Genomic DNA, 27,597 nt, shown 5'->3' on the forward strand with positions numbered 1-27,597 from the left:
TCCCACAGTCTGTTTCCATAGTCCAAACAAGTTTCATCAAAACAACTATCTCCGCTCGGGAAATACCCTAAAAGCGGATCCATGGGCCAAAACCCCAGGAATTACTTCGGGCGATATCTGCGCCTTACGCTTTTCTAAAAAGCATTGAAATAAGGAGAGCGCTGCCTCTCCTTCCATATTCACCGACGGCCGCGAACTTCACTGCCGCGAGCTGTTACCCGTCAGTGTCAGCCGCTCCTTTCCTCAGGGCCGCCGATGCCGGCCCGCCCGAGTTTGCCGTCGGCCCGCCAATAATTTTTGCCGTGCCTGAATAGCAGCTTTTTGCTCTGCAGCATGTTGATCAAGTGTTACTATAACCGCTTTCCATAACTTAGTATTCTTCTTAGCAACTTTATCATCATCTATACTTTTCATCCACAAATTTTGTCCTAACTCCTTCCACAATGCTCTATCAAAAACATCGCTGGGATCTTTAAAATACCCCAACTTCTCAGCATATTCTAACAAAGGCTCTAATTCCTTCTTTAAATCAATGCCTTTAATATTTCGCTTTTCTAAAAAGCACTTAAACAAATCATACGCTGCCTGCCTGTCCATACTAGCGTCACTAGCGTTAGTACCTGTGCGCACAGTCTCTATATCAGCAGTTCCAGGTCTACAACGTCTTCGGCTCCCAGGCGATGCTCCTTCTCTTTGTCCGAGCGATCAGCCTCCGGTACTGCTATTCCGGGCCGGCTCCTTGCCTCCACGCTCTTGAACGTACACTTAGTCCTCGAGGAACCTTCAGACTTCTCTGTGAGCCTATGACCCTCTCTGTGGGGTCGAACCCTCTCTGTGGGGTCCCGTGTTCAGGCGCCACTTGTCGCAAGAAGGGGTCGACAACGATCAATATGATCCACGAAATCCAACTTTATTGTTCCACACGTCCTTATTTATAGCCTTATCTTATACATAGTTAATTCTATTCTAATTTAACACACACTGTTGGTTACTTCCTAAAAGGTTACATCATTGTTTTCACTACTCTATGGAATTTCTTAATTGCTCTCTTTCCCAGATCTTCGCTACTCCTTATCTTGTTTGCCTTCCTTCTCAGGGGCAGCTTGACTTCAGCATACCAAGCACCCACAACTCCTACCCCATTGCTACACAAACAACAGAAAGCCCTTCAAGGTCGAACTAGCACAGATGTTTCCCAACAGTACTGCTTGCCTGGGAGAAGAGACCAACATCTGTCTGTCTACAACCTCCCTTCAGGTAGTTGTAGAGAGTAATAAGGTCACCCCTGAGTCTCCTCTTCTCCAGGCTAAGCAACCCCAGCTCCCTCAGCCTCTCCTCGTAGGAATTATGTTCCAAACCCCTCACCAACTTTGTTGCTCTTCTCTGGACTCGTTCCAGCAAGTCAACATCCTTCCTAAACTGAGGGGCCCAGAACTGGACACAGTACTCGAGGTGCGGCCTAACCAGTGCAGTGTACAGGGGCAGAATGACCTCCCTGCTCCTGCTGGCCACACTGTTCCTGATGCCATTGGCCCTCTTAGCTGCCTGGGCACACTGCCCTTTTCCTTATAGTTTTGTAACCTTCCTTTTACTCACATGCCTTTTATTTTTTGTTGAACTTACCTTTTTGCTTCCAAAGCCATTCAAGAGTGTTCTTTCATAATTTTACCTCTCTTTTCTCCTCCTGCCTAATTTGCTTTCCCTACCAGGAAAAAAAGGACCAGGGGAAGCAACCTAAATCTGTTCCATTTGGGGCTTTGGGGCTCCAGGCAAAGCTTAAACCACAACAGAACTGTGTGGAACAAGGTGGGAAGTATGTAGTGGTTTGAAACTCACCAATATTCCCCACTAGCGGAATCACGAGTTTATGACACCCTGTGGCTGTAGGGGATTACCATCTGTGGTGGTTTTAGGCTGTGCTTTAAAAATTTGTTACAGGTTTTGAGCAGAAAAGTATAAATAAATCACTGTTTAGTGTAAAGAGGGAAACTAAAGTTTATTCTAAACAAACCCATTGGAGAATTATCTGCTACAAGGCTGCCTGTGCCAAAACAATCTTTGCTCTTTTCTGACCTCTTCTCTGCTTCCTTTGCTCAGCAGAGATTAATCTGCTGCTGACTGGCCTTGGCTGAATTATTTTGGTTGAGTCTAACCCCTGCTTTCTCTCTCCTCCTTTCTCTCTTGGGACAGGGAGTGGGGGCCGCAGTGGGAAGTCTTCCCTGGTCTCTGGCCAGGGGGTTTTGTGGTGTTTGCTAATTGTAAACATTGTAAATCCTGGGTTATTTTGTACCTATCCATTGCAGAGGGGAGTTTTGCCTGCAAATACAGCTTCATTTGCTTCCAACTGAGATGCCCTGGCAAAGTTAATGGGGGGAGAGGTGGATTTCAACCCATCACACCACCCTGTACGGCACTGCCACCGTGTGGGGCATTGCCATGCTGGAGAGGAGACTCTCGGTCGCTCTCTTGCTCTCCAGGCCTGGAGCAGGAGGCCGCAGTTTTGCTTGTTGCCAGCATTCTGGGCAGGGTTTTTCCTTTCCCTTTCTTTCTGTGTCATACAGACACTGATGGAAGCTGATACTGTTGTACTGGAGGAATTAAATATTCTGTGTAAATCCAAATCTCTCTGCCTTTTGTTTTCCTCCTGTGGCAGTTTTCAGCTGATGCCTTGGAAATTTTCCACAGACCTTGAGTGGGAAGTGGCAGAATGTCAATAAATTACCCTTGGATGCAAAAGGAAAATAATGATGAGGTCTAAATAACCCCATGGGGCTGATAACTAACCTGAAGTTTGTTGTATAAACTCTCTCTTTCTCAGCTCTTTGCTCTAGCAGATACCAGCTGGTGGCTTTTGCTTTGCTCTGGCTGACCTTGGCTGCGTTCTGCTCAGGAGAGGAGGAGGGGAAAAATAATCCAAACCCCACTCACACCTGTGGTGGTTTGAAAGGAAAGGCTCTGCTTTCCCTCCCCCACTGAGAAAGAGACCACGGCTAAACCCAGTCGGAGAAATGAGATTATATTTTACAAGGAAACAGATTCTATGTAACACAACAAATACAGGTATTTTACAATATATACAGGAATATACAGCAAATGAACTCAACCAGAAATCAGACCCCCCACAGAGGGGGCTTCCCCCTGTGCCCTCTTCACCCCCCTACCTCCCTTCTCCCCCAAAGAGGTAGAAGACGAGAAGAAAAGGGAGTTAGCACAGCAGACAGAGGCCTATGCACAGGGAGTTAATTCTTATCTTAGTTGGCCAGAATCCCAGAAGCAGAATCCAGCCGAAAGGGACAGCGAAGGAAGGAAGACTGAGAGAAAGTTCCCAGCTACCCTGGGTCTAACAATCTCACCTCCCACAATCCTACCAATGAAATTCGTTTAGAATACCAAAATATTTTACAAACATTTAGCCAGTGTGCCCCTTTCTTAAAGGCACAGCGTCAAACGGCCACAGTCCACCCCTTCTAAACAATTTCATTGGTCGTTCGTACTGTCCATCCAATCGGAAACAATATTTACAGTTCGTGAGTAAAGTTCATCGTCCGTTCCGGCTATACTCAGATGTAGATGATTCAGAAGTCCACAAAAGTTAGGAAATAGGAAAATGGAAACCGGCTTGTCTCTCCGCAGACGATGTGAAGAAAAAGCAAACAGGAACACAGGGACTCTCAGTTGACTCAGGGTTCTCAGGGTTTGTGCACTGTAGATTCCTCAGGGATTCTTCCTTTGGGCGCGTTGTAGCTGTACGACAGTCTGAAATTAAACTCTTTCAGCTAAAGTTAAATTTCTTTGTGGAATACACTGAATTTGACCATTCTCCTGCATTACCCAATAAGTGTGACCCGGACCTTCTGCTGAAACCACCCCTCGGACAGGTTTAGCCTCTCTTGAGGGCGAAAATACCCAAACAGTTTTACCTAACAGATTCTTTTCTCTAACAACAGGAACTCTATCACCTTCTACTCTCAGCAGCAGATCTGAATGTGCCAGTCCAGCTTGGTTCACTGAACCTCTACTATTCACCAGCCACGTTGCTTGTGCTAAATGTTTCTCCCAGTTTTTCAAAGATCCACCTCCCATGGCTTTGAGAGTGGTCTTCAACAAACCGTTGTAGTGTTCAATCTTCCTTGCAGCTGGTGCATAGTAAGGAATATGGAAAATCCACTCAATACCGTGCTCTTTTGCCCAGCTCTTTACAAGGTTGTTCTTGAAGTGAGTTCCGTTGTCTGACTCAATCCTCTCTGGAGTTCTGTGTCTCCACAGGATCTGTCTCTCCAGACCGAGAATGGTGTTGCGTGCAGTTGCATGTGGAACTGCATAAGTTTCCAGCCATCCGGTGTTTGCCTCTACCATAGTAAGCATGTACTGCTTACCAGAACGAGAATGTGGTAGAGTGATGTAGTCAATCTGCCAAGCTTCACCATACCTGTACTTGGACCATCTGTCACCATACCACAAGGGCTTAATTCGCTTTGCCTGCTTAATAGCAGCACAAATGTCACAGTCATGGATGACTTGTGTGATAGCATCCATGGAAATGTCTATGGATCTGTCACAAGCCCACTGGTATGTTGCATCTCTGCCTTGATGTCCTGATGAATCATGAGCCCACCGAGCTAAGAATATCTCACCTCGGTGTTTCCAGTCGAGATCAAGTTCAGAGTCCTTGTCTACCTGAGAAACTCTTGCAGCTAAATCTGCCTGATGGTTGTGCTGCTGTTACTCAGTAGCTTTGCTCTTAGGAATGTGAGCATCAATGTGTCTCACCTTCACTGGAATTCTCTCGACTCGATCAGCAATGTCTTGCCACAGGTCGGCTGCCCAGATGGGTTTTCCTTTCCTCTGCCAGCCACTCTTCCTCCAGTTCTTTAGCCAACCCCATAGAGCATTGGCTACCATCCATGAGTCGGTGTAGAGATAAAGCTTTGGCCATCTCTCACGTTCAGCTATGTCGAGAGCTAGCTGGACAGCTTTTACCTCTGCAAACTGACTGGATTCTCCTTCTCCATCCTTCGCCTCTGCAACTCGGCGTGTTGGACTCCACACGGCAGACTTCCACCTTCGCTTGTTCCCGACGAGACGACAGGAACCGTCTGTGAACAAAGCATATTTCTTCTCATCATCTGAAAGGTCATTGTAAGGAGGAGCTTCCTCAGCACGAGTTACTCTCTCCTCTGGAGGTTTAGTACAGTTGGTACCTTCAGCCCAACTTGAGATCACCTCCACCAGACCAGGTCTTTCAAGATTTCCCATTCGAGCTCTCTGTGTTATCAGAGCCATCCACTTAGACCAGGTGGAATCTGTGGCATGATGTGGTGTGGAACCCTTGCCTTTGAACATCCAATTCAAAACTGGTAATCTGGGAGCTAAGAGAAGTTGTGATTCAGTTCCAATCACTTCAGAAGCTGCTTTCACTCCTTCATAGGCAGCTAGAATCTCTTTCTCTGTTGGAGTGTAATTAGCCTCTGAACCTCTGTAACCTCGACTCCAGAAGCCAAGAGGTCGTCCACGTGTCTCACCTGGAGCTTTTTGCCACAAGCACCAGGTTGGACCATTTTCACCTGCAGCCGTGTACAAAATATTCTTAATGTCTGGACCATCTCGGACAGGTTCCAGACCCACTGCTTGAACTACTTCTTGCTTTATCTGGTCAAAGGCTGCTTGCTGTTCAGGTCCCCAGTGGAAACTGTTCCTCTTTTGAGTCACATCATACAGAGGTTTCACAATCTGGCTGTATCCAGGAATGTGTAGTCTCCAAAATCCCACTATCCCCAAGAAACGTAGAGTTTCTTGCTTGTTCGTGGGATTTGCCATGGTAGAGACTCTGTTTACCACATCCACTGGAATGTGTTGGCATCCATCCTGCCACTGCACTCCTAGAAACTGGATCGCTGTGGTAGGACCTTTCACTTTGTCTCTCTTGATGGCAAAACCTGCATTCAGAAGAATGTCCATGATTTTGTTACCTTTCTCGAAGACTTCCTCAGCAGTTTTACCCTAGACAATGATATCATCGATGAACTGGATGTGTTCTGGAGCACCCCCTTCCTCCAGAGCATCATGGATTACTGCATGACAGATGCTGGAGCTGTGTTTGAATTTACAGCCATCCTGATAGAAGCTGACAGGTCCTGATCTAAATCAGCCGCCGTGGGGCCCCCTTCCGGTCCTGTCATGGCGGACGGAAATGACCTTGCCTCACTACCGGTTGCCATCTTGGGAATGGGAGCCGCCCCTGGCTGCTTGCCAAAGTCAGGGAGCGGAGCATTTAAGGCTGCTTTGCCAATAGGTTTTGCTATTTTTCTAACTGACGCAGCCCCTTCCTCGTCACTCGAGGACTCTGGGGCAGATTTAGAGGAACGCCTACGCTTCCTAGATTTTTGCTTAATCACAAAACATGGTCGAGAAACATTTTTCTCTCTATGTAGAGCCCACAGCAGATAGACATTAATTATCAGCAACAGCAGGATTACACCCATCAAATAAATCACCTTAAGATCCCAGCCAGCACTTAAAGTTACTCTTTGACCTCCTGAAGTGTTAAACTCCCTTATCTCAATTGGCAAAGTGGAAGACGTTCTATTGCCATAATTAGTGAGCCAAAAAACCCCAAACAGTGTTTATACAACAGCTGGATCCTATGCATAAACCACAAATAGATTTTACGCATTAAATATTTACCTATCTGGTCTAACATCAACCCGATGCAGTACCGGTAGACCAATATAGAACACACGGAAAACAGCAACTGCTTAAAAACCCACAACATCTTAATTTCGTTTCTCCGGCTGAGACAAGCAATAAATCAACTTAATTACTTAATTACCCAGCCCCACGTTGGGCGCCAATAAAAAAAAAAAAGGAGTGTGGTGGTTTGAAAGGAAAGGCTCTGCTTTCCCTCCCCCACTGAGAAAGAGACCACGGCTAAACCCAGTCGGAGAAATGAGATTATATTTTACAAGGAAACAGATTCTATGTAACACAACAAATACAGGTATTTTACAATATATACAGGAATATACAGCAAATGAACTCAACCAGAAATCAGACCCCCCACAGAGGGGGCTTCCCCCTGTGCCCTCTTCACCCCCCTACCTCCCTTCTCCCCCAAAGAGGTAGAAGATGAGAAGAAAAGGGAGTTAGCACAGCAGACAGAGGCCTATGCACAGGGAGTTAATTCTTATCTTAGTTGGCCAGAATCCCAGAAGCAGAATCCAGCCGAAAGGGACAGCGAAGGAAGGAAGACTGAGAGAAAGTTCCCAGCTACCCTGGGTCTAACAATCTCACCTCCCACAATCCTACCAATGAAATTCGTTTAGAATACCAAAATATTTTACAAACATTTAGCCAGTGTGCCCCTTTCTTAAAGGCACAGCGTCAAACGGCCACAACACCAAAGCCTTTGAACTCAGACACACAAACCACAGTACCAGAAGCTGATAACTGTTGACAGACAACTCCTTAGACATTGCCAGAAGTCTTACACTGCCTAAAATCCAAGGCTCCCCCTGCTCTTCACAGAAGACGCTGAAATTATGCCCATTGGGGTTCCCCCAGCCCTAGCAAGGGGAGCAACTCCCCAAGCCCAGGTGAACGCACGGTCCTGCAAACTCATCCTGCTTCCACCAGCACAGAGCACCTCTGATTGGATTCTTCCCCTGCTCCAGAGGAACAGCCTGCCAGATACCAAACCCCATTTGAAAGGACACCTTCTCCATAGGTGATTCTTGTCTAGCCCTGCAGAGATCCAAGCAGAAGAGGAAGCCCCTCTGGGAAAATCTCTGGCAGTGCCAGGGGTAGGTCCCACCTGCTCCAAGAGCTCAGCAGAGCCAGAGGAGACCTCACTGTCCAGCAGTTCTTGCTCCCAGGCTCTCTGGACCAGGCAGGGTTCATCAGGGTGCTGAGTGCCAACTGATGCTCTGCTCCCCAGGATCAGTTGAGACTCAAGAGCTGTGTCCTGGCTGGCTCACCAAGCTGACATAGTGCATTAACTTAATGACCCCACACCAACATGACCACTAAGCAGTATCCTTTATTACATCACACACAGCCTGCACTGGAGCTCTGCAAAAGGCTGGGAGCCCTGAGCAAGGCAACCACACTGCTCATGGAAGGCTGAACAAGACAGATGCATTATGAGGCTGAGAAGACTCTTGGTCAGGAGGCAGGGGAGTGAGGAAAGAGAGTCAGCAGCAGGACATGGGGATGGACAACCTCATCACACAGATCAGGTCATAGACAGCCCAAGCTACACACTGCTTCCAAAGACAAGGGAGAGAAGAGAGGCCTTGAGCACCTGCAGTGTCCACATAAGCAGGCAGCTGGCCCTGGGACAGGGCCCACAAGAACTGCTCCATCCCCCACTGCAGGAAGGGGCTGGAGGTGCTGGAGGGTGTCCAGAGAAGGGCCACGAGGAGGAGCAGAGGGCTGGAGCTGCTCTGCTATGAGGACAGACTGAGGGAGTTGGGGTTGTGCAGGCTGGAGAGAAGGCTCCCAGGAGACCTTCTGGTGGCCTTCCAGGATCTGCAGGGGGCTCCAGTAAAGCTGGGTAGGGACTCTTGAGGGTGTCAGGAAGGGATAGGACTGGGGGGATGGAGCAAAAGTAGAAGTGGGGAGATTTACATTGGCTGTGAGGAAGAAGTTGTTCCCCATGAGGGTAGTGAGAGACTGGCACAGGTTGCCCAGGGAGGTGGTGGAAGCCTCATCCCTGGAGGTGTTTAAGGCCAGGCTGGAGGTGGCTGTAAGCAACCTGCTCTGTTGTGAGGTGTCCCCTGCCCATGGCAGGGCGTAGGAACTGGATGAGCCTTGAGGCCCCTTCCAGCCCTGACAGTTCTGTGATCTACTCCACAAGAAAGAGCTTTGTCTTTCTCCATCCCCTTTGAGGAGGTGCAGAGGATGTGCTCACAGCTTGGTTCATGTCCTGCACAGCTTTCTGTAGAGTTCCCATTTGTTGGGAGAGGTTCCAGGGCTCTGATGTGGTACTTCCTGTGAAGTAAACATTGTCTCACTGGGACACTGCTGGTACCTCCTTCAGGTACCTGGAGCTCATCTATCTGCCATGAAGATGCCCAAGAGCTCTGATTGAAGGCCCCTGCTAAAGCATCTTTCCCAGGGCTCTCCTGTGGGGGATTTCTCTCTCCTCATTCCCCCTTAGAAATCTTCACCTCACAGGGACTCAATTGCACCTTGAAGGTGCCACCTGGAAAGGGTTTTCACTTGGCCCTCTGCCTGCTCAAAGTGTTCCCAGCAGAGCCCTGTGCTCAGGGGCATGGCCAGGCCCTGTTCCATGGAACTTCATCTCCTCCTTTCCCAGCAGCAGCAAAGGAAGCCCACTGCTTCCCCACCACCCAAAGGCACAGCCAGAGAAGGAGCCCAGGCCATGCTCCCTGCCAGGTGTTCCTTGAGGGAAGAACACTGCCCTGCCAAGATGCCAGCTGGCCAGAGCAGGGGCAGGGCAACTCCTTGCCTTAGAACCTGGGGAGGATGGGACTGCAGAGCCCAGACTGTGCTGGGAAAAGCTCCCTGCCCAGGCAGCTCTGCACACTGGCAGCCTGGAGTCCCAGACACCTGCCTGGGTGTGCAACATAACTAAGGACTCGCTGGAGGCCTTTGAGAGTGGCCATTTCTGGAGTGGGCAGTTGGCTTCATCTGACTGTGGGGGGCCCTCAGGCATGGGAAGCCCCCCGGGCCGCCCGGCGCCGCAGGAGCGAGCCCCCCGGCTCCTTGTTCCTAGGTGCTGTTGGTCCCTCCTGGCACTCACCGAAACTGAAAGTACGGTGTGAAGTATTTCCTGCAAAAGAGTTCAGAATAATTAGTATCTTCCTCTTCCCATGGGATGGGAGAGGAGCTCACAGAGTCCCACCTTCCCCAGCTCTTTGCATGTACCCCAGGGTGCAACTGAGCAGAGCCTGTCCCTGTGCCCTCCCTCCTGCCCTCAGCTACTGATAGACATGGATCTGATCCCTCTCAGGCTTCTGCTCTCTCCAGACTAAACAGCCCCAGGCCTCTCAGCCTCTCCTCACCAGGCAGTGCTCCATTCCCTCCTGGTAGCCTCCCTTGGACTCTCTCCAGCAGACCTCTGTCCCTCCTGAACTGGGGAGCCCAGAACTGGATGCAATATTCCAGGTGAGGTCTCACCAGGGCAGTGTAGAGGGGGAGGGAGAACCTCCCTGGATCTGCTGGACACACTCCTAATGCACCCCAGGACCCCCTTGGCCTTCTTGGCCACCAGGGCACACTGCTGTCCCATGCAGAACTTGTTGCCCACCAGCACTCCCAGGTCCTTCTCCACAGGGCTGCTCCCCAGCAGATCCCCTCCCAGCCTGCCCTGCTGCAGTTGATTTTTCCTTCCCAGCTGCAGGACTCTGCACTTGTCCTTGCTGAGCCTCATTGGGTTCCTCTCTGCCCAGCTCTCGGTCTGCCCAGGTCTCTGAATGGCCTCACAGCCCTCAGGTGCAGCAGGCCCCTCCCTCTGACCAAATTCCTCCCACCCCAAAGGCCTTGGCTTCAGCTGTGCTCTGGAAGGGAACCTGCAGGTGACTTGCTCAGAGGGATTGACCTCCCCTGGCCTTGCACAGAGCCAGAGCCCAGAGGCTCCAAAGGATGTCCCCAGGCAAGACCAGTGGGACTCAACAAACGTATCTAGGTCTTGGGAGGGTTGAAGTTTCAAAGGCCATTTAGGTTCAGAGCCCCTGAGATGTTTCATCCACATCAAAGCAAAAATAAAGGGAAAACACAAATGGAAAAGGAAATGAACAAAGACCTTTCCCTAAGGAAGGAACAGAGTGCATGGAACAGCTTCCTGGGACACACAGATCCCTCCTGGTCCCACTCCATCCTCCCAGGGACCCAGGGCTTTCAGTGACTCCTTTGCCTTTCCACCCCTGCCCAAAGAGAACAAACCAAGGTCTTACCAGGTGTCCCAAACATCTCCTTGCTCCTTCTGCCTTCCTTTGCCTTTCCTCAAGGGTCAAAGAGTGACCAAAAACTCTGTGGTGGGTTCAGGGCTAGAGATCAGAGGGCAGAGTTGGTGACACCTTCTGATGGACTCCCAGCAGGTCCCTGTCCCATCTCAGGTGCAGGGAGCCCTCTGAGAATCCTCACTCCATGCCCATCCTTCTCCTTGCTCACAACCGGTCCTGTGTGCTTGTGCAGAGCACAGGAGAAGCTGCTTCAGCCCAGCTGCTTCCCCCCGAGGCAGAGGAAGGGCAGCACTGGCCACGTGCACAGCTCTGAGACCAGCTCCAAGCCTGGAGGGGACCCTGGCAAAGCTCCAGAGGAAGGACAGTGGTGGAATGACCTTGGCTGGCTGCCAAAGGCACAGCAAGCTGCTCCCTCCCTCCTCAGCTGCACAGGGGGAGAAACAGGAGGGCAAAGCTGCTGGGTGGCCACCAAGAGTGGGAGATCTCCAGGCAGTGGCCATCGTGGGCACTGCAGACTCAGCCTGGGGAAGATCACTTGAATTTGGTGACCATTTCAAAGCAAGCAGCTTGGGGAGAAGCCAAAGCCACATTCAACTCAGCTGCCCCCAGCCTCCCCCTCAGCTTCACTCCCTCCTTCCCAACCCTTTTACTTTGTCACCCTCTGCTGTGCTTTCAGCTTCCCTGCAGCCCAAAAGCCCAAATGGAACAGACTTGGATTTGCCTCCCCTCTCCCTTTCTCCCAGGAGGACAAAAGCAAATTAGGCAGGAGAAAAGAGAGGTGAAAGTCAGGAAAGGAACAGCCTGGAAACCATTTGGAAGTCAAAAGCAAAGTTTAACAAAACAGAGAGAGAGGATCTGAGTGAAAGGGAAGTGACAAAGGGGTAAGGAAGAAGGGTCAATGAAAAAAGCCACCACAAGAGCAGGCCCAGCTGGCACAGAAGGCTCTGGATGTAATTGTGGATTGTCCCTGGCTGCAGCCCTCAGGAGAGTGGCTGCAGCAGGAGGCAGGACTCACCATGGGGCAGCTGCAGGAGCACAGAGGAGTCTCAGGCAGGCAAGGGGCAGGGGCAAGAGGCAGAGGCAGGCAGATGGCTCCCCTTAAACAGGCTGTGGGCAGGAAGGGGGAGTGGAAGAGACCTTGACCCGGGGACCCCTCCCCCTGGGAGTCTCTCTGCCCACCTGGGGCAGGTTTCTTTGTCCACCTGGGGCAAAATCCTTCCCAGCTGCTCCAGGGATGGCTGGGACCTGACACACCCTGGCCCTTGTCTTTTCCTCCCTGGGCCCTGCAGGGAACAGCCCTGCTGCCAATGCCTCCAGTTCCTTGCTGCCTGCCCCTGAGGAGACCTGGGGGATGAGCAGGGCCCTGTGTGCAGGGCTTGCAGGAAGGCAAGAGAGTGCTGCTCTTGCAGCCCCACAGCAGCACAGCCTTCAGGGCAGGGGGAGAGACACTTACCTGCCTGAGCCACCCAAGGGGGACAGGGACACAGGACAGCTGAAATTCCACCTGCAGAAGGGAAGGAAAAGGCACAGAAGACTGAGGCACTGGAGCTGAAATTCAGCCTTCCTCTGCCCCCACATCCCTCCTCTGCCCCCAGGCCCTGCCTCCCCTTCGGGGCAAGGTGTTGGTGCTGGAGGTACCAAGGTGCCAAGGGAGCTCTGATGCTCCAGAGAGGTTGAAGCCAAGCAGACCCTCGCCAGATGCCCACTGCCCAGCACCAGAGTGGAGCTCATGGCAGGAGAAAAGCTGCACCCTGCCTGCAGCCTAGGGATCAGAGATGACCTTTGCTCAGCTGGTGAAGGGCTCAGCTTTGACCAGGGACAGCAGACACTGACCTGTCAAAGATGAGCTGAGGAGGAGGCTCTGGCTGACACTCAGCAATGGTTTGTCTGCAAGGCCCAGGCTTGGGGCTCAGCTGCCTTTGGGGTTTGTTGCCATTTGTGGTGGTTCAGGCTGGGTGCTGGCCCAGATGCCACTGCACAGACTGCACCTGGGAGGTCCCAAGGGGTGGGCCCAGCTCAGGGGGTGGTCGCAGGGAACCAGGTATTCCATTCCCATAATGCCCTGCTCCCCTATAAAATGTCCAGGGGGGGTCTTCACTTCCTCTTTCTTCTCTCACTGGTGCCTAGGTAAAATGGCATGAGCCACCTCCCTTGGGCCTGCCCAGGCCCAAAGCTGGGTTGGAGGGGGGAGAAGGAGCCCTGGGGGGTTTTGGCTGTATCCCCAGGTGGGGATGGGACATTCTTGGGAGTGTTTTGGAATCTCTCTCTCTTTGTCACGGTGCTTGTGGTTCTCTGTAAAACTTTCATTGTTGTTTTTTATTGTTTTCCTATTTAAACTTTCCATCACTTTTGCAATCCCTTTGTCTGAGTCCTTATTTCTGCCTGTGGTGGGGAGGGGATCTGCCCCAACCCATTATACCATTGGAAGGGGAACTTTAGCCCAGGCCCTGTCTGCACAGACTGAAAGTCAAATAAATGACCACTGGATGCAAAAGGGAAATAATGACTGTTGTGAATATGCCCTCAGAAATGAGCGGCAGATATATCAATGAAAATATATGTCAAATTTATTTTATATATATATACAAACTCTGTAAGGGGGTATTTACAGTCACCCTTCACAGGTATCAATATCCGGTTAGTGAAACTGTCTTTACAGAACGTTTATGTATGGGCAATTGAATCAAACAATTCACAGAACTTAGAATCGAAACGAATTCAGAAAGTGGCTGGGGGAGGGGTTGGTCAGTGACCGGCAACCGTCCGTCACACTGGCCACACTGGTGAGTTATAGGGCGAGTGTGTCCTGGTGATGATTTGTCTCTTTTCCAGGTCTGCAATCACCTCAGTGATACCTTGTCTGGCTGCTTCTGGTAGGGAATATTGTGCAACACATGTGATTTGGGTAAGGGTGGAGCAATTTGGAGAGTGCCTACCCAAGCAGTTCTGATCCCTTTTGCTCCTATTCCATAGGAGCCAAAGCACCACAGGGTACCGTTAGGGAGATGGCACCGTTTGCCAGCTAAAACATCAAATCCAAGGATGTTCTCTGGGTACGGACTCAGGGCAACTTCTACCATGGTACTCCGCTTGTCGCCAGGAAGCCACAACCTTGTTTTGGCTAAATGGCATGTATGAGGCATTCCTGTAACACCCTGTATCTTTATCCTTTTGCGGGATGGTAAGATCCTCAAGCATTTGGCTTGTTGCACATTCAAAACACTGATCTGTGCCCCAGTGTCAATAAGGAATTTTACAGCAGTTCGAGTAGGTCCAGTGGGAATCAAAATGAAAGGCTCTGGATCCTCAGACCATTGACAAGTGTTAACAAAGCGATGAGTGAGGCCTGGAACAGTCACCGCTGTGTCTAGTTTTTTGGCTTTTTATCTGGGCCCTGGAGGCGAGGTATGAAGGGGTTAGCATCCTTGCTGGGTGAAACAGTTTTAGGATTGCTGCTTCCAGCTCCATCCTTCCCCTTGCCGCGGCGACCACTTCTGTAGTTGTCCTCTTTCCAGCTGCCAGATTTATTTTGTAAGGCCAGCACTATTCCTTTTAACAGTCCTGTTGATAATGGCGCTATCACGAATTCAGGTACATTCAGAGACTGTGCTAGTCGATACCATTTCTCTCTGGGTGAGAAGGATCTCTTAGAAGTACGCTGTTTATCTCTCCAGCAGTGGGAATTTCTCCCTCTGGGACTTCCCGAGTGACTGCGATCTGACTCCGGGCTGCTGCATGAAATCGCAGAAGTCGCAGTAGGGGATGCCTTAGTGTGGTGCACTTCCTACTTCTTCCCCTGCGGCGTCACCGCGTGGTTGCCTTTAAATCCAGTATGGCGTCTGTTGCTGGGAGTCTTGGTCGTGGGCGTATGGTCAGAATAGTCCAGGTCTCGGCCCTTGTGGGATAATGCCATTAGGAGCTCTTCCCAAGTTAAGTGGTGTTCCCAGGCATTATTCCTTTCAACTACTCGTTCAATTTCCTCCTTTTTGGCATCACATACATTTTTAAGACCCGGCGGCAGACCTCGGATTAGAATTTTGAGTCGCACTGGGTTAATTGGGGCATCTAGTGGGGAAGAATATGCCCCGCGATCGTACATTGCTTGAACGCATGCCAATTTTTTAATCGTGGCAGTGAGTTCAGCCGAACTTGTAACCCTCACTTCTGTTGGTTCATCTCTATCTATAGGGTCTAAACTTCCAGCCCAGTGAGCGATACGGGAAGTTAACGAGTGGTATCCCTCTGGACCCATCCCCAAAAATACTTCATGGCCCCATGAACAGCCTTTTGCTTCATTACAGTCCAAAATAATTGTATCCCCGCCCAATTCCATAACGCGATACAAAAAGTCTGTTACCGACTCATCTGGTTCTCGTGCGAACGTCTCCTGCAGCTCTCGAAGCTTTGCTCCGCTGTACGGGCGAATGGAGGTAGTTGTTGTCCCTCGGCTGCGGCAGCCATCTTAAAGAGCCATCTTAAATTGCTCTTTAAGAATGGGACGTAAATACACGGCTTTGCTCAGTACGGGTTCGTCTTCCGAACTGTAATCCGTATCGCCCCGGTCAGACGGGTTTCTCTGTGTGCAGTAGCTCCGGTATTTTTCCCAGACTTTGCTCCTTAGAGCACTACTAGCAGGCGGATTTAATTCGCACGCTGCTGCTGACATGCTGGGCTGAACGGGTGAATCGGGACTCGCTGTTTGGAGCGTCGGCAGCTCCAAGGACACCGTGGGTCTAAAGTCTTGCGCTACAGTGGGATTCGCTACTTTTAAGTTCTTTCCGCGAGACTGCGGTGGGGGTAATTTGTAAAAGGACGGTTTGGGAGATCTGAGTCCAGGCGCGACATCGCGGCCGCGGGGCTCCTCGGGGCTAGATGGCTGGGAGATCCCAGGGAGGTTTGAAACAGATTCTGTGTCTGATCCTGCTAATGCCTTGAGAGTAGCGTTGCTTTCTTTAATTTGCAACGTTAATAAATCATGAAGTTTACCATTTTGTGCCTCAGCCTTTCCTAACTCTCTTTCCAGGAAGTTATTTTTTAGCTCGAGTTTTTTAATCTCTTCTTGTAATGCTGTAAATTCATCTTGTGCTCGCATTATGCAAGGCCCAATCACAGTAACTCTTTCCTTGGTTATTGTGGTTGGGTCAGCGCATAGCTCGATCACTTATTCAGTTAATTTCATAGTAATTTGGTCCGGATTTGTCAGATTTTCTATAGCCCATTGTATATCGGATCGTTTCATCACATAGCCCATTCTGTAAAGGTAGTCACTTATTGGATAACCCTGCTCGCTGCGCCATTAATGTTGTGAATATGCCCTCAGAAATGAGTGGCAAATATATCAATGAAAATATATGTTAGGTTTATTTTATATATATATACAAACTCTGTAAGGGGTATTTACAGTCACCCTTCACAGGTATCGATATTCAGTTAGTGAAACTGTCTTTACAGAATGTTTGTGTATGGGCAATTGAATCAAACAATTCACAGAACTTAGAATCAAAACTAATTCAGAAAGTGGCTGGGGAGGGGTTGGTCAATGACCGGCAACACTCCACCCGGAGCAATCTAAACGCTACCTTAACTGGAAACTCTATAAAGAAAGGCTTGACTTACAAGCTGAGAACTTCATGAAGTCTCCCCTTGATAATGTTTATAGTCCAGAGAACATGGCACGGATGTGCTGTAAGACTGAGACAGGAAATGGCGCTGGCCGCATGGCTGCACTGCGTGGCTGCTGCTTCTCCAAGGACACACAGGTTCCCTGCTCGAGGGGAAGCTGTGGCAGGTCAGTGACGCTGGCTCACACAGGCTACTGGCGCTTCTCCTGCAGCAATGGATTGCGCTGTGGTTGATCCCACGGGGTACTCTCCACGGCACCGCACGCAGCTGGGTGACGGTGGCAAAGGAGCGTGAGGTCTCTTAGGGCACTGGCTTGAGTCCCAGGCAAGGTGGACTGTGGCAGCACTGGCACACACACACTCACAGGCTCCAACACGATGTAGGGGGCTCATTTACCAAATGACCCCTATTTACCTTTTGCCCCAGGGAATACTGGCCCAATGAGCATTCTGTTGCTAACGCAAGATTAACCAATGGACTAACACCTACCAAATATGGTGTAAGTATGTGCTATACCCAGGCAGGCTGTTTACCTGGACTCTGTGGTGCCAGGATCCCCCCTGCTGCCCCCAGAAAGGAGGGAGAAACAAAGGAGGGTTAACACTCAGAGGAGTATGTTCCAGAAATGTTTGGGGCACAATCCTGACTATAAGCATCCTTCACTACACTTTGGGCCTAGCCAGGCCCAAAGCCAGCAGATATCTCCCCCAGTTCCCGGCTGACAGAGGAGAAAGAAAGAGGAAGTGCTAGATCCCGCACTGGATCTTATAGTGGTGCAAAGAATTCTAGTAAGAAATACAATTTCCTGTGTCCACCCTCTGGGCTGGACTTCTGGACACAGGAAGTGAACACAGCAGGGGGCACCCTGCTCAAACTACAACACCTTTCGAACAGCCCCTCCCCAGCCTGCCTATACATCCCCTTCAGATACTGAAATGCAGCTTGAAGGAGCTGCTCCTCTCCAGGCTGAGCAGCCACAGCTCTCCCAGCCTGTCTGCACAGGAGAGGTGCTCCAGGCCCCTGATCCTCTTCACTCCACTCCAGCAGCTCCATGGCCTTGTCTTGAGGGCCCCAGCAGACCTTTCTCTCTCTGAAAGCAAACCCTGGTGGGCAATCAAAGGAACCTACTAGCAGATCCTTTGCACCTCCTCACAAGTGATGCAAGTGTTTCTTGGGGAGCAGCTCTTGTGTCCCATGCAAGTGAGATGCCTGCGTGCTGAGGTGGACACTGCAGGTGCTCGAGGTCCCTCTTGCCTCCCTTGTCTCTAAAGGGAGTCTGTAGCTTGGGCTCTCCGTCACCTGATCTGTGCTAAAGGTGTCCTGCTGCAGTCCTCTTCCCTATTCCCCTGCCACACGAGCAGCACAGCACTAGAGGAGAACAAGAAGCTTTTGCTCAGCAGCCTGGGCTATGTCTCAGCACTCTGGAGCTAGCCTTGGCAAATCCACTCATGGCTGCTTTCCTCTCTTCCCACAGAGCTTTTCAGGATCCAGCGCTACCAAGGTAAGCAGCAGGGCGATGGTGGAGCTGAGCACTCGCTGGGAGTGCAGCTCTGGCAGGCAGCTCCCAGTGCTCAGAGAGCTCTTGGCTGAGGAACATGCTCAGGGCAGGGATTCTTTGAGAGCTTTGGACTTGGTTGTGTGCTGCCACAGCCCCTGCCTGTGCTTGACAGGAGCCATCCCAGCTGTGGGGAAGAGGGATGGTCAACCAGCATTGGTTGCTTCAGGCCCTGCCTCCCACTCCTGGCTTTGCCCTCTTTCAAGGCTCAGGAGAAGTGCCTGCAGCTGCTCTTGCTCCACTGAAGGCTCAGTTCCTTAGTCTTTAAATCTGAGTTGAGATGAGATTGAAAATCTCCTTCAGGCTTTGCTAAGGAGTTCACCATGACCCCCACCCAAATTCCAGCTGCTGGTCCTGCATTTCCACAGCCATGGGACTTGTGTCCAGCTGATTCAACACTTGGCTGTCCTCCACCATCATTGCCAGCAGGCTCTGCTCCCACACACCAGTTTTCAGCAGTTACTGAACTCTTTGGGTCTGTATTTTAGCAGCTCTTGCTGGCCACTGAGTGTCTGCAGTGATTGCCAGGTGGGTTTCAGCTGCCTGCCAGCCTGATCCCTGATCTCTCTGGCTTCCTCCTCCCTTTCTGTCACACAGAACTTCCTTTGGCCATTGTGATGGCAGCTCCTCAGGCCTGTAAAAGTCTATTGTAGTTCTGGTGTTGCCAAGGAGGAGCTGCATGGCCAGCTCCTGGTCCTTCTCCTCAGGCCATCCCCCCAGCAATTCCTGGTCAGCAGCCCGAGGGAGGGACATGGAAGGTATGGGAGGAGAGAAGCTGGAGGTCCCCTGGGGCAAGAGGCTGCCAGGTGCACCTAAGCATGGAGGGGGAGGAAGAGCAAGGGAGAGGTGGATGAGGACACAGAGGAGAAAGTCTCAGCAAAGCAGAGCTTGTGCTGACTGCTCCTCATGGCATGACTTGGTGGTTGCAGGGGATGTCACCCTGGATGCCGACACAGCTCACCCCAGACTGGAGATCTCTGAGGCGGGGAAGAGTGTAAAAGACACTGGGGCCCTGAGGGATGTTCCCAGGAATGCTCTGAGGTTTGACAGCCACCTGTTTGTGCTGGCAAAGGAAGGCTACACCTCGGGCAGGCACTACTGGGAAGTGGATGTTGGCAGGAGGAAAAGCTGGACCTTGGGTGTTGCGCGGGAGTCTGTGACTCGCAAAGGGACCTTGACTCTGTCCCCTGAGAATGGCTTCTGGGCCATAGGGCTTGTAGATGGGCGAGACTGCTGGGCCTTTGTGGAGCCATGGTCCCCTTTGAGTGTGGGTGGGAGGCCACAAAAGATTGGGCTCTTCCTGGACGTCTCAGCCAAGCAGCTGTCGGTTTACGATGTCGGTAAGAAAAGAGCTCTGCACACTTTTACCCTTGCTGGGGGCAGCAGCCAGGCAGAGAAATTTTTTCCTTTCTTCTCCACAGGTCTTACTTCTGGAACGCCTGAGGATGAGCCTCTAAGCATAGTGCAGCACACTGCTGATGATGACTAGTTCTGTGCATTGTGCTGGAGGAAGGCCACTCCCTAATGGTTTTGCTTCCTCTTCTATTTTCTTTCTGTTAGAAAAAGCTTCTCCAGTAGCATAGGAAATAGGTTTTGAGACACAACTAGAAGTAGTTTCAGTTAAGCTGGGTAATGGTAATGCCTTGGGCTTAGATAGCATTGCAGCTGCAGAGAGACACAGGGAAGCAGTCTCTGGCTTGGAAGCTGTGAAACTGGCCACAAACCAATGAGAAGAAACAACTGGCAAGAGAGGATCAGGACTGCAAGGTGTTTGGAAAGCATCCAAGACCAGGAAGTGAAAGGACTTTCTCTCTTTAAAGAAGTTTATAGCCTCGTAATGCATCTGTCTTGTTCAGCCTTCCATGAGCAGTGTGGTTGCCTTGCTCAGGGCTCCCAGCCTTTTGCAGAGCTCCAGTGCAGGCTGTGTGTGATGTAATAAAGGATACTGCTTAGTGGTCATGTTGGTGTGGGGTCATTAAGTTAATGCACTATGTCAGCTTGGTGAGCCAGCCAGGACACAGCTCTTGAGTCTCAACTGATCCTGGGGAGCAGAGCATCAGTTGGCACTCAGCACCCTGATGAACCCTGCCTGGTCCAGAGAGCCTGGGAGCAAGAACTGCTGGACAGTGAGGTCTCCTCTGGCTCTGCTGAGCTCTTGGAGCAGGTGGGACCTACCCCTGGCACTGCCAGAGATTTTCCCAGAGGGGCTTCCTCTTCTGCTTGGATCTCTGCAGGGCTAGACAAGAATCACCTATGGAGAAGGTGTCCTTTCAAATGGGGTTTGGTATCTGGCAGGCTGTTCCTCTGGAGCGACAACAGGACATGCACCTGCATCAACAAACCTCGCGTGTCATCAGTAGTTGGACCAATAATCTACAATAGTGTGATGTGTGGTCACTCATAGGGGACCAATGAGTCCATGCCAACAAGGCATACCAAGGTTATATAAATTGTAGCGGTTTCCTTGCTACACACTTCTTCTTTTTCTGCCTGTCCTGTCTCCTCTCCTTCCATGCTTTACTGTGCCATGCTTTCACCATAGGCCTGAGCCATAGGCCTGCAATACTGGAACAATAAAGGATCAATACCCGATCATATTGGTCAGCCGTATTGATTCCAAGAACCTCCGTCGTCGCCATATCTGGCTAAAGGAATTAACCAGACAAATTGCTCCACCAACTAAGAACTAAGAAAGAGCTCTCAATCTGTCAATCCTGTCCGTGTCCAGGCCGGGTGAGGTTTCCTGTGTTGAGTCAAATTAAGCTGCAGGCTCCACTCCTGGTGGCGCCCTTCCATCAATTCCTTTAAGTTTCAGCTTTGCAACCATACTCCCCCCGGAACCCAAAGACTTGGGTTTCCTGGGAGCTGCCCGGTGGGTCGGTTCCCATACCGGGAGAACCGACCCATGTGTCTTTGATCGCAGGTTTTATTATGAACTACACCCTACAATCACTGGAATGAACTTCACTATGATCCAGCAGCTCCTCCACCACCCTGATTTCATCAGCCCTGTGTCCTGCAGGGACAAAAGCCTCAAAAATGCTCTGAATCAGACAACGGGTCAGGGGCTTGCAGGTCTGGTGTTTCAGGAGATTGCCCATGTTGCCCAGGCTTGTCTGAGCATGCCACAGGGTCCAAGTGGGCCACGTGTGTGTGCCTGTGGCCATGTTTAGAGGAAACTGATTCTATAGGTTAAAGGCTCAGGTTTTTATCTCTTAATCTTTGTTGTCACTGTCAGCATTGTCCTGGGAAATCTATAAATGCTAGCCCAAAGAGTTAGTGCCTTGCCTTGCCTTGTCCAAGATCTGGGAGAAGCCACAAGCCTTAACCCTGCAAGTCCTGGCAGCCAATCCTTGCTTGCCTTGCAGCTTGGAATCCAAGCTGTGCTTCAGGTTCCCCAGACAGAGAGCAAGGCTCCTTGCAGCAACGCGCTGTAAAGCCCAGGAGCAGACAGACATCTTGCCGGGCCGGGAGACAAACCCCTGAAGAGCCGAGACCACAGGACAGTTTGGGTTCATTGGAAGAAGCCAGAAGCACTGCTGTGTGGATTGCAGCTGAGGAACCTCTCCAAGCAGGCAAAGCTACAAAGCCAACAGCCCTGCAAGCCTGGGCAGCAACCTCTGCTGTTGCCATAGTTTGGGCTGGGTGCTCTCTGCTACAGGGGTGTTTCCTGTGTCCAGCAGTCCAGCCCAGTGGGTGGATACAGGAAATTAGATATTTCCTACCATAATTCCTGCACCACTATAAAATCCACGGCGGGGTCTGGCACTTGCTCTTTCCTTCCTCTCCGCCACCTGGTAACTGGGGGAGATGTCTCCTGGCCATAGGCCTGGCTAGGCCCAAGGCCACGGGGGGGGATGGGCAGTCACAGATCTGGCCAGCTGAGACTAGCCTAGCAGTGGGGAGGGGGAAGGAGGAGCCCTGGGGGTCTTGGGTGCACCCTCAGGTGGGGATGGGATGCTTCTGGGTTTGTTTTGGGGTTTGTCTTGTCACTGTGCTTCTGGTTTTCTGTACACACTCACTGTTTCCTATTTAAACTTTCCATCACTTGCAATCCGTTTGTCTGAGTCATTATTTCTGCCCATGGTGGGGAGGGGGCCTGCCCTAACCCATTACAGCTACAAAGCTTTCAGCTCTAAAGCCTTTGGAGATAAACCCTGTGTGTGCCTCAGCAACTAGCTGCAGGACCCAAGAGAAAGTGAAAGTGTTCCTGCAGCCTTTGCCTGTTTGAGGCTATTTTGGTGTTGTTTCGATCCCCACACGTGCCACGGGGTGCCAGGGTCTGTGGATTATAAACCTTGAGACTGAAGGTACTGCTCTGAAGTGATCTGCAGTGAGTGAGCTACGAGCTTGGATCTTTACAAGTATCTGTTCAAAGCTCTGTTGCCCTACAGAATTCTAGAGCCCCCCTCACCCCTGCTGTGGGCACAGCTGGCAGGTTGTCAACGTTCTTCTCTTTTTTCTTTACAGTTTAGATTACTGTTTGCTGTGTCTGCAGGTTTGCTAATGTGATTTAAATTGTTCCATGTTCCTGCTGGGGAGGGATCTGCTCCACAGCTGAATATTGCCAACCAGGAAATAGGTTTTATTAACATTTCCCCTGGGTATTTCTTTATTAATAAAGTTATTAATCTTTTTATTACTTGTTCCACCTATTACATACTAATAATCACCATACAGTGAGCACCACCAGGAGAAGAAGGGCAAAGGTCTCTGCTCACAGTCCACCACGACACTAATGAAATGCATGGAGTGTTAAAGTGGGTCAAGAGGGGTGGAGAACCCTAATGAGGAAAGTCCTGCTTGGATGGCCTCCAGCAGCAGCTGGGACACTGCCCCTGGTGTCACAGCCACTGTGAGTTTTCCTGCCTGCTCTGCTCTGTGCTTGCTGTTCAACATAGGTTTGCATGTCAGAGTTTGGAGGGTCGCCAGGCAGTCACCCTGCTGCAAATGTCCCCCTCAGACATGGTTCCTGCGTGCTTGATGTCACTGAACCACAATGAAGATGACTTTGGACATTGACTAATCACCAAATCTCCTTCCCATTCTGATTGGACCATGGCATCCTCTCTTCATAGGCACAGAGGCAAGAGACCAACACATGGCCACTCTGGGTGAGATCAATGGACTTTAGTCACAGGGTGGACTGTGGTGGCACTGTCCCCCTGTCACTCGAAGTCCACTTGAGATCTGATGTTGTTTCCACACCCCCTTCCCCCTCCCCCACCTTCCTAGACCATGAACCAATCCAGGATAAATCAGGCAGAGACTGGGGAAGACAGAACCCCAGCACTAGGAGGTCTCTTTCCCAGCCTTGCACTGCTCTCACTATTGTCACCTCCTGACAGCCCAGCACAGCTGTATCTGTGTTGTAACAGCCCAGTGCAGATGTACTTTTGGCCAACAGTGGGGAGAGATCAAACTTCATAACTCAGCAAGCAGTGGCTTTGTGGAACTGACAGAAAATGCCAGGCTGGTTCTACATCCAAGCTGGGCCAGAGCAGAGAAATACCTAAAAAAAGCTAACAATCTCAGGCCTAGGAACAGTGACCCTAAGTCAGACCCTTGGATCTCCCAGACTGCAGCAGCTGTGTCCAGCATCTCTCCCACTCAAACGTCTCTCAGGAGCAACCTGCACCAAGAGCCAGGACCAAGTCAGACTTCTCAGGGCTCAGTTCTTTTCTGCTGAGAATGCTGAAGCTTTGTGAGTGTTTGCTCTGAGCTGTGCAGAAAGAAACTGAACTGCAGGCAGCCTCTCTGCCAGCCACCTCTGCACCTCTCTGTGTGTTTGGACAGACACTTTTGCTGTCACCAGGGTGAGGTTTCTGTCTCCAGGGTGAGGTTTCTGTCTCCCACTCCCAGCAGGCTCTGTCCCTCTGTTACTGTGTTTTGTGGTTCCATCCAGGCACAGCCATAGGGACAGTCTCAAGCTGCGCCATGGGAGGTTTAGACTCAAAGTGAGGAGAAAGTTCTTCACTGAGCGAGTCGTTCATCATTGGAATGGGCTGCCCAGGGAGGTGGTGGAGTCCCCATCCCTGGAGGTGTTTAAGAGGAGATTGGATGTGGCACTTGGTGCCATGGTCTAGTCATGAGGTCTGTTGGGACAGGTTGGACTCGATGATCCTTGGGGTCTCTTCCGACCTTAGTTATACTGTGATCCTGTGATCCTGTGATCCTGATTTGACTTCAGGATCCCTTGCAGTCAGTCAGTGTCAGCCTTGTCCTTCTCCACTCTGGAATTCAGTGGCTGCTTGACTATAACACATTATGCTGAAGACCTTGGGAAGTGCAAAGTGGTTAATGATTAAGGGCTACTATGATCCAACCTCTTCATCTCCTTCTCACTCTCAAGAAATGCTGATTGGCTGATAAATCATAACCAGGTCATAACTTGTTGGTTTTGCCACATACTTGCAGTAAGGCAACCTGCTTGTGCTGAGCAGATGGCTGCAGAGGGGTTGGAACCCAAAAAGGGAGTGATCGCAGAATGTTTTGATGGCCTTCATGTCTGAGAGGCCCTGGAGGTGATAAGAGGAACAGGTTGGACTTGATGATCCTTGGGGTCTCTTCCAACCTTAGTTACTGTGATACTGTGATACTGTGAAGAGAAGCTATACCTCCATACCCTGTGAGACAAGGATGGGAGTAAAAAATATCAAAGTGCTGCATCTTTGAAACAGATGGGAAGGCCACTGGGGAGAGGGGCACCTGTTAAAATAGAGATAAAACAGTGAGCTTGGTGGGGATAGGCTGTGGAAAGTGGGACTACAACATTCACACATGTCCCAGTACATAGCCACCAGCTCCGCAGGTCTTGGCCACTTGGCCCAACGCGAGGCCACTTGGCTCCCCTTGCGGCCATGGTCCTGCTCCCACCTGGTCTCAGTTTGTATCTTAGCTCATTGTGGTGGCTGGACCAGGGCCATTATCTTGCTCACAGCTCAGTGGTAACTCCACCACTGCTGCCTCCCTGGAGTTCCTGGACCCTTTTTTCTTTCACTCTTGGTGTTCTGCTTGTGTGCAGCAAAAGTCCAGGTGGAGAAAAAGCAGCAAGGATCTGGGGAAGATCCTGGTGCCTCCTCTTCTTCTATCCTTCTTTTTTGAAGAGGAAAGTGCACAGGGAGTCTGCATGCTGGGGCCAAATCCAGCCTTGAGAAACTGTTAAGTATTACCCCAAATTGTAAACAAGTTGTTCTCTTTCTCTTTCACAGTATCACAGTATAACCAAGGTTGGAAGAGACCCCAAGGATCATCAAGTCCAACCTGTCCCAACAGACCCCACAACTAGACCATGGCACCAAGTGCCACGTCCAATCTCCCCTTGAACACCTCCAGGGACGGCGACTCCACCACCTCCCTGGGCAGCCCATTCCAATGACGAACAGCTCTCTCAGTGAAGAACCTTTTCCTCACCTCAAGTCTAAACCTCCCCTGGCACAGCTTGAGACTGTGTCCCCTTGTTCTGGTGCTGGTTGCCTGGGAGAAGAGACCAACCCCTTCCTGTCTACAACCACCTTTCAGGTAGTTGTAGAGGGCAACTTCTCTTCTCCAGGCTAAACAATCCCAGCTCCCTCAGCCTCTCCTCATAGGGCTTGTGCTCAAAGCCTCTCACCAGCCTTTGTCCTCCTTCTCTTTGCTTGAGCTACCAAGCTCTCTGCCTACGTGCCATAACATTTTCTATTAAGCCATTGCTATTAAGTCTTCTCTCTCCTACATGCACACAAACCAGTGGCCTCTGCAGGATGAGGAGAAGCCAGCATCCGCCCAGGCCTGTTGAGCCTCAGCTCTGAGAGTATCTCCAGAGAAGGGACCCTTGCTGGGAGCCTGAGAAGCTACAGTGTTGTATTGCCAGCCTCACTGGTCTGAAGGACCCATCATGTCTTCAAGAGGACTGGACCTCCGAGGATAAGATCGCCCAGCTGCCAGGGAAGGGACTTAGCCAGGTCCGGCAGCCCAAATGCCTGCCTCAGCCTGAAGCAGCAGACCAACAAGCCACAGCTGTGCATACTGGCTCGCATAAAGCAGGAGCAGCACCTAGCTGCATGCCTGTGTGACCCTGCCGTTGTGGGAGAGAAGAGGAGCTGCCACTGCTGCTGCTCCATGCCCTGTGAACCCCAGGGAAATCCAGGGCACTGTTTGTGCCCTGTGCTCCCAAGCCAGGAGCACTCCAAGAGGGTCCTGCCTGCTCCTTCAAGCCAAGCAAAGGGGAAGCTGCCACTCTGCACAGCCACACTTCTTCCCTGGGGCTGTCCTTGCCAGCCCCAAAGCAGGTTGCTGTGAGGGCTGATCCTGTCCAGGGACCAGCCCTACTGGTCCTACTGGGCCAAACCCAGAGGACCACTCACTGCCATCCAGAGTGAGCCACCTAAGTCCTGCGAAGGGAGCCTGCCTACTGACTAGCCTACATTCCATCACCTCTCCACTGCTGCAAGAGGGAGAAGTTTGTCCTCACCGTCTCCATGCAGACCAGCCCAGGAGCCAGCCCTGGGCCTTATTAGTTTCTCATTAATCATAATCATAACACAGCAGACAGATACAATTCCCACAGCTTCTCCAGAGGAGCAGAGTTGGGATGGAAAGAGTGCAGACACCAGTGGAGAATCAACAAGTGCCTCCAGCCCCCCTGCTGCTTCTGCTCAGCAGCCTGGCTGAGCTTTTTACTCAAGCTCTCCTCCCCTGCCTGAGGCATCTCAGGGGCTGAGGTGTGCATGTTTTAAGGAAGCACAGAGAACTGAGGATCCTGTAGCATTCCCAGAAGTTATAGCAGATGAGAGCAAAACATGGTCTGAGTCTCTCCCTTATTCAGTTTAAGGAGAGCTTTGTGCTGGGTGAGGAGGAGAGAATCTGCACCATCGGATACTGCTAAGGTCTGAAATGCTTCTTGTGCAATGTTCAGCACCTCAGCTGACCATGCAGAAATGGTCAGGTGAAACACCCCTGGGAAGCCCACAGCCACCAGCAGCTTCAAAACCACTGCTACACCCTGATGTGGCTCTTCTGCTCACCTGGATCTGCCTCTGCCTTGCCCTGTGTGATGGGTTGAGTGTGAGAGACTAAGCTTCTCTTTCCTTGTGTGACTCAACAAAGATAAAATCACTTGCTGCTTGGCCAGACAATAGCTGATGTGTGTTGGGCAGAGCCACTGGAACAACTTGGAAGGTGCAAAAGATAACATCAATCACTGGACCACAGCTGGCCTCACAACAGTGGACCGAGGCCACCTTCGGGAATATGCATAAAACAAGATAATCTCCACCCATCAAGTACCCTGGAAATGGTGAGACAATGGATTCACCACCTGTTTCCTGATGTGTAATGAGTGTGGGGGCATGTAGATGGAGAAGGAGGAGGCGGAGGCCTCCCCCCTCCATTTAGACCCCTGCCCAAACACACAGCAATGCACAGAAAGATTTCCTGGGGAACTATACCTGGATATTTATTTCCTGGCCCTGGAATTCCTGAGGGACAATACTTGGACACATACCTAAGGACTAA

The 27,597-nt window shown here is 50.9% G+C and overlaps 2 protein-coding genes across 3 annotated transcripts in view; one reads left to right on the forward strand and one right to left on the reverse strand.

Moving 5' to 3' along the window:
• Positions 1-27,597, reverse strand: part of LOC128899265 (zinc finger protein 91-like) — a 385,675-nt gene that overhangs the window by 178,433 nt on the left and 179,645 nt on the right.
• Positions 17,994-19,917, forward strand: LOC104308144 (E3 ubiquitin-protein ligase TRIM39-like). Of its 2 annotated transcripts, none has more exons than XR_008463057.1 (2): positions 17,994-18,048; positions 19,032-19,122. XR_008463057.1 is itself a non-coding variant. In XM_054177640.1 (2 exons), exons 1-2 carry the CDS (start codon positions 18,782-18,784, stop codon positions 19,589-19,591), a joined length of 639 nt encoding a protein of 212 aa, XP_054033615.1. In that variant the 5' UTR covers positions 18,505-18,781; the 3' UTR covers positions 19,592-19,917. The 2 variants fall into 2 exon arrangements, 1 of the variants encoding a protein (XP_054033615.1); XM_054177640.1 differs by lacking the exon at positions 17,994-18,048 and adding an exon at positions 18,505-18,860 and having other exon boundaries at positions 19,032-19,917.

The sequence above is a fragment of the Dryobates pubescens genome, chromosome 42, assembly GCF_014839835.1.
Source record: "Dryobates pubescens isolate bDryPub1 chromosome 42, bDryPub1.pri, whole genome shotgun sequence".
NCBI lineage: Eukaryota > Metazoa > Chordata > Aves > Piciformes > Picidae > Dryobates > Dryobates pubescens.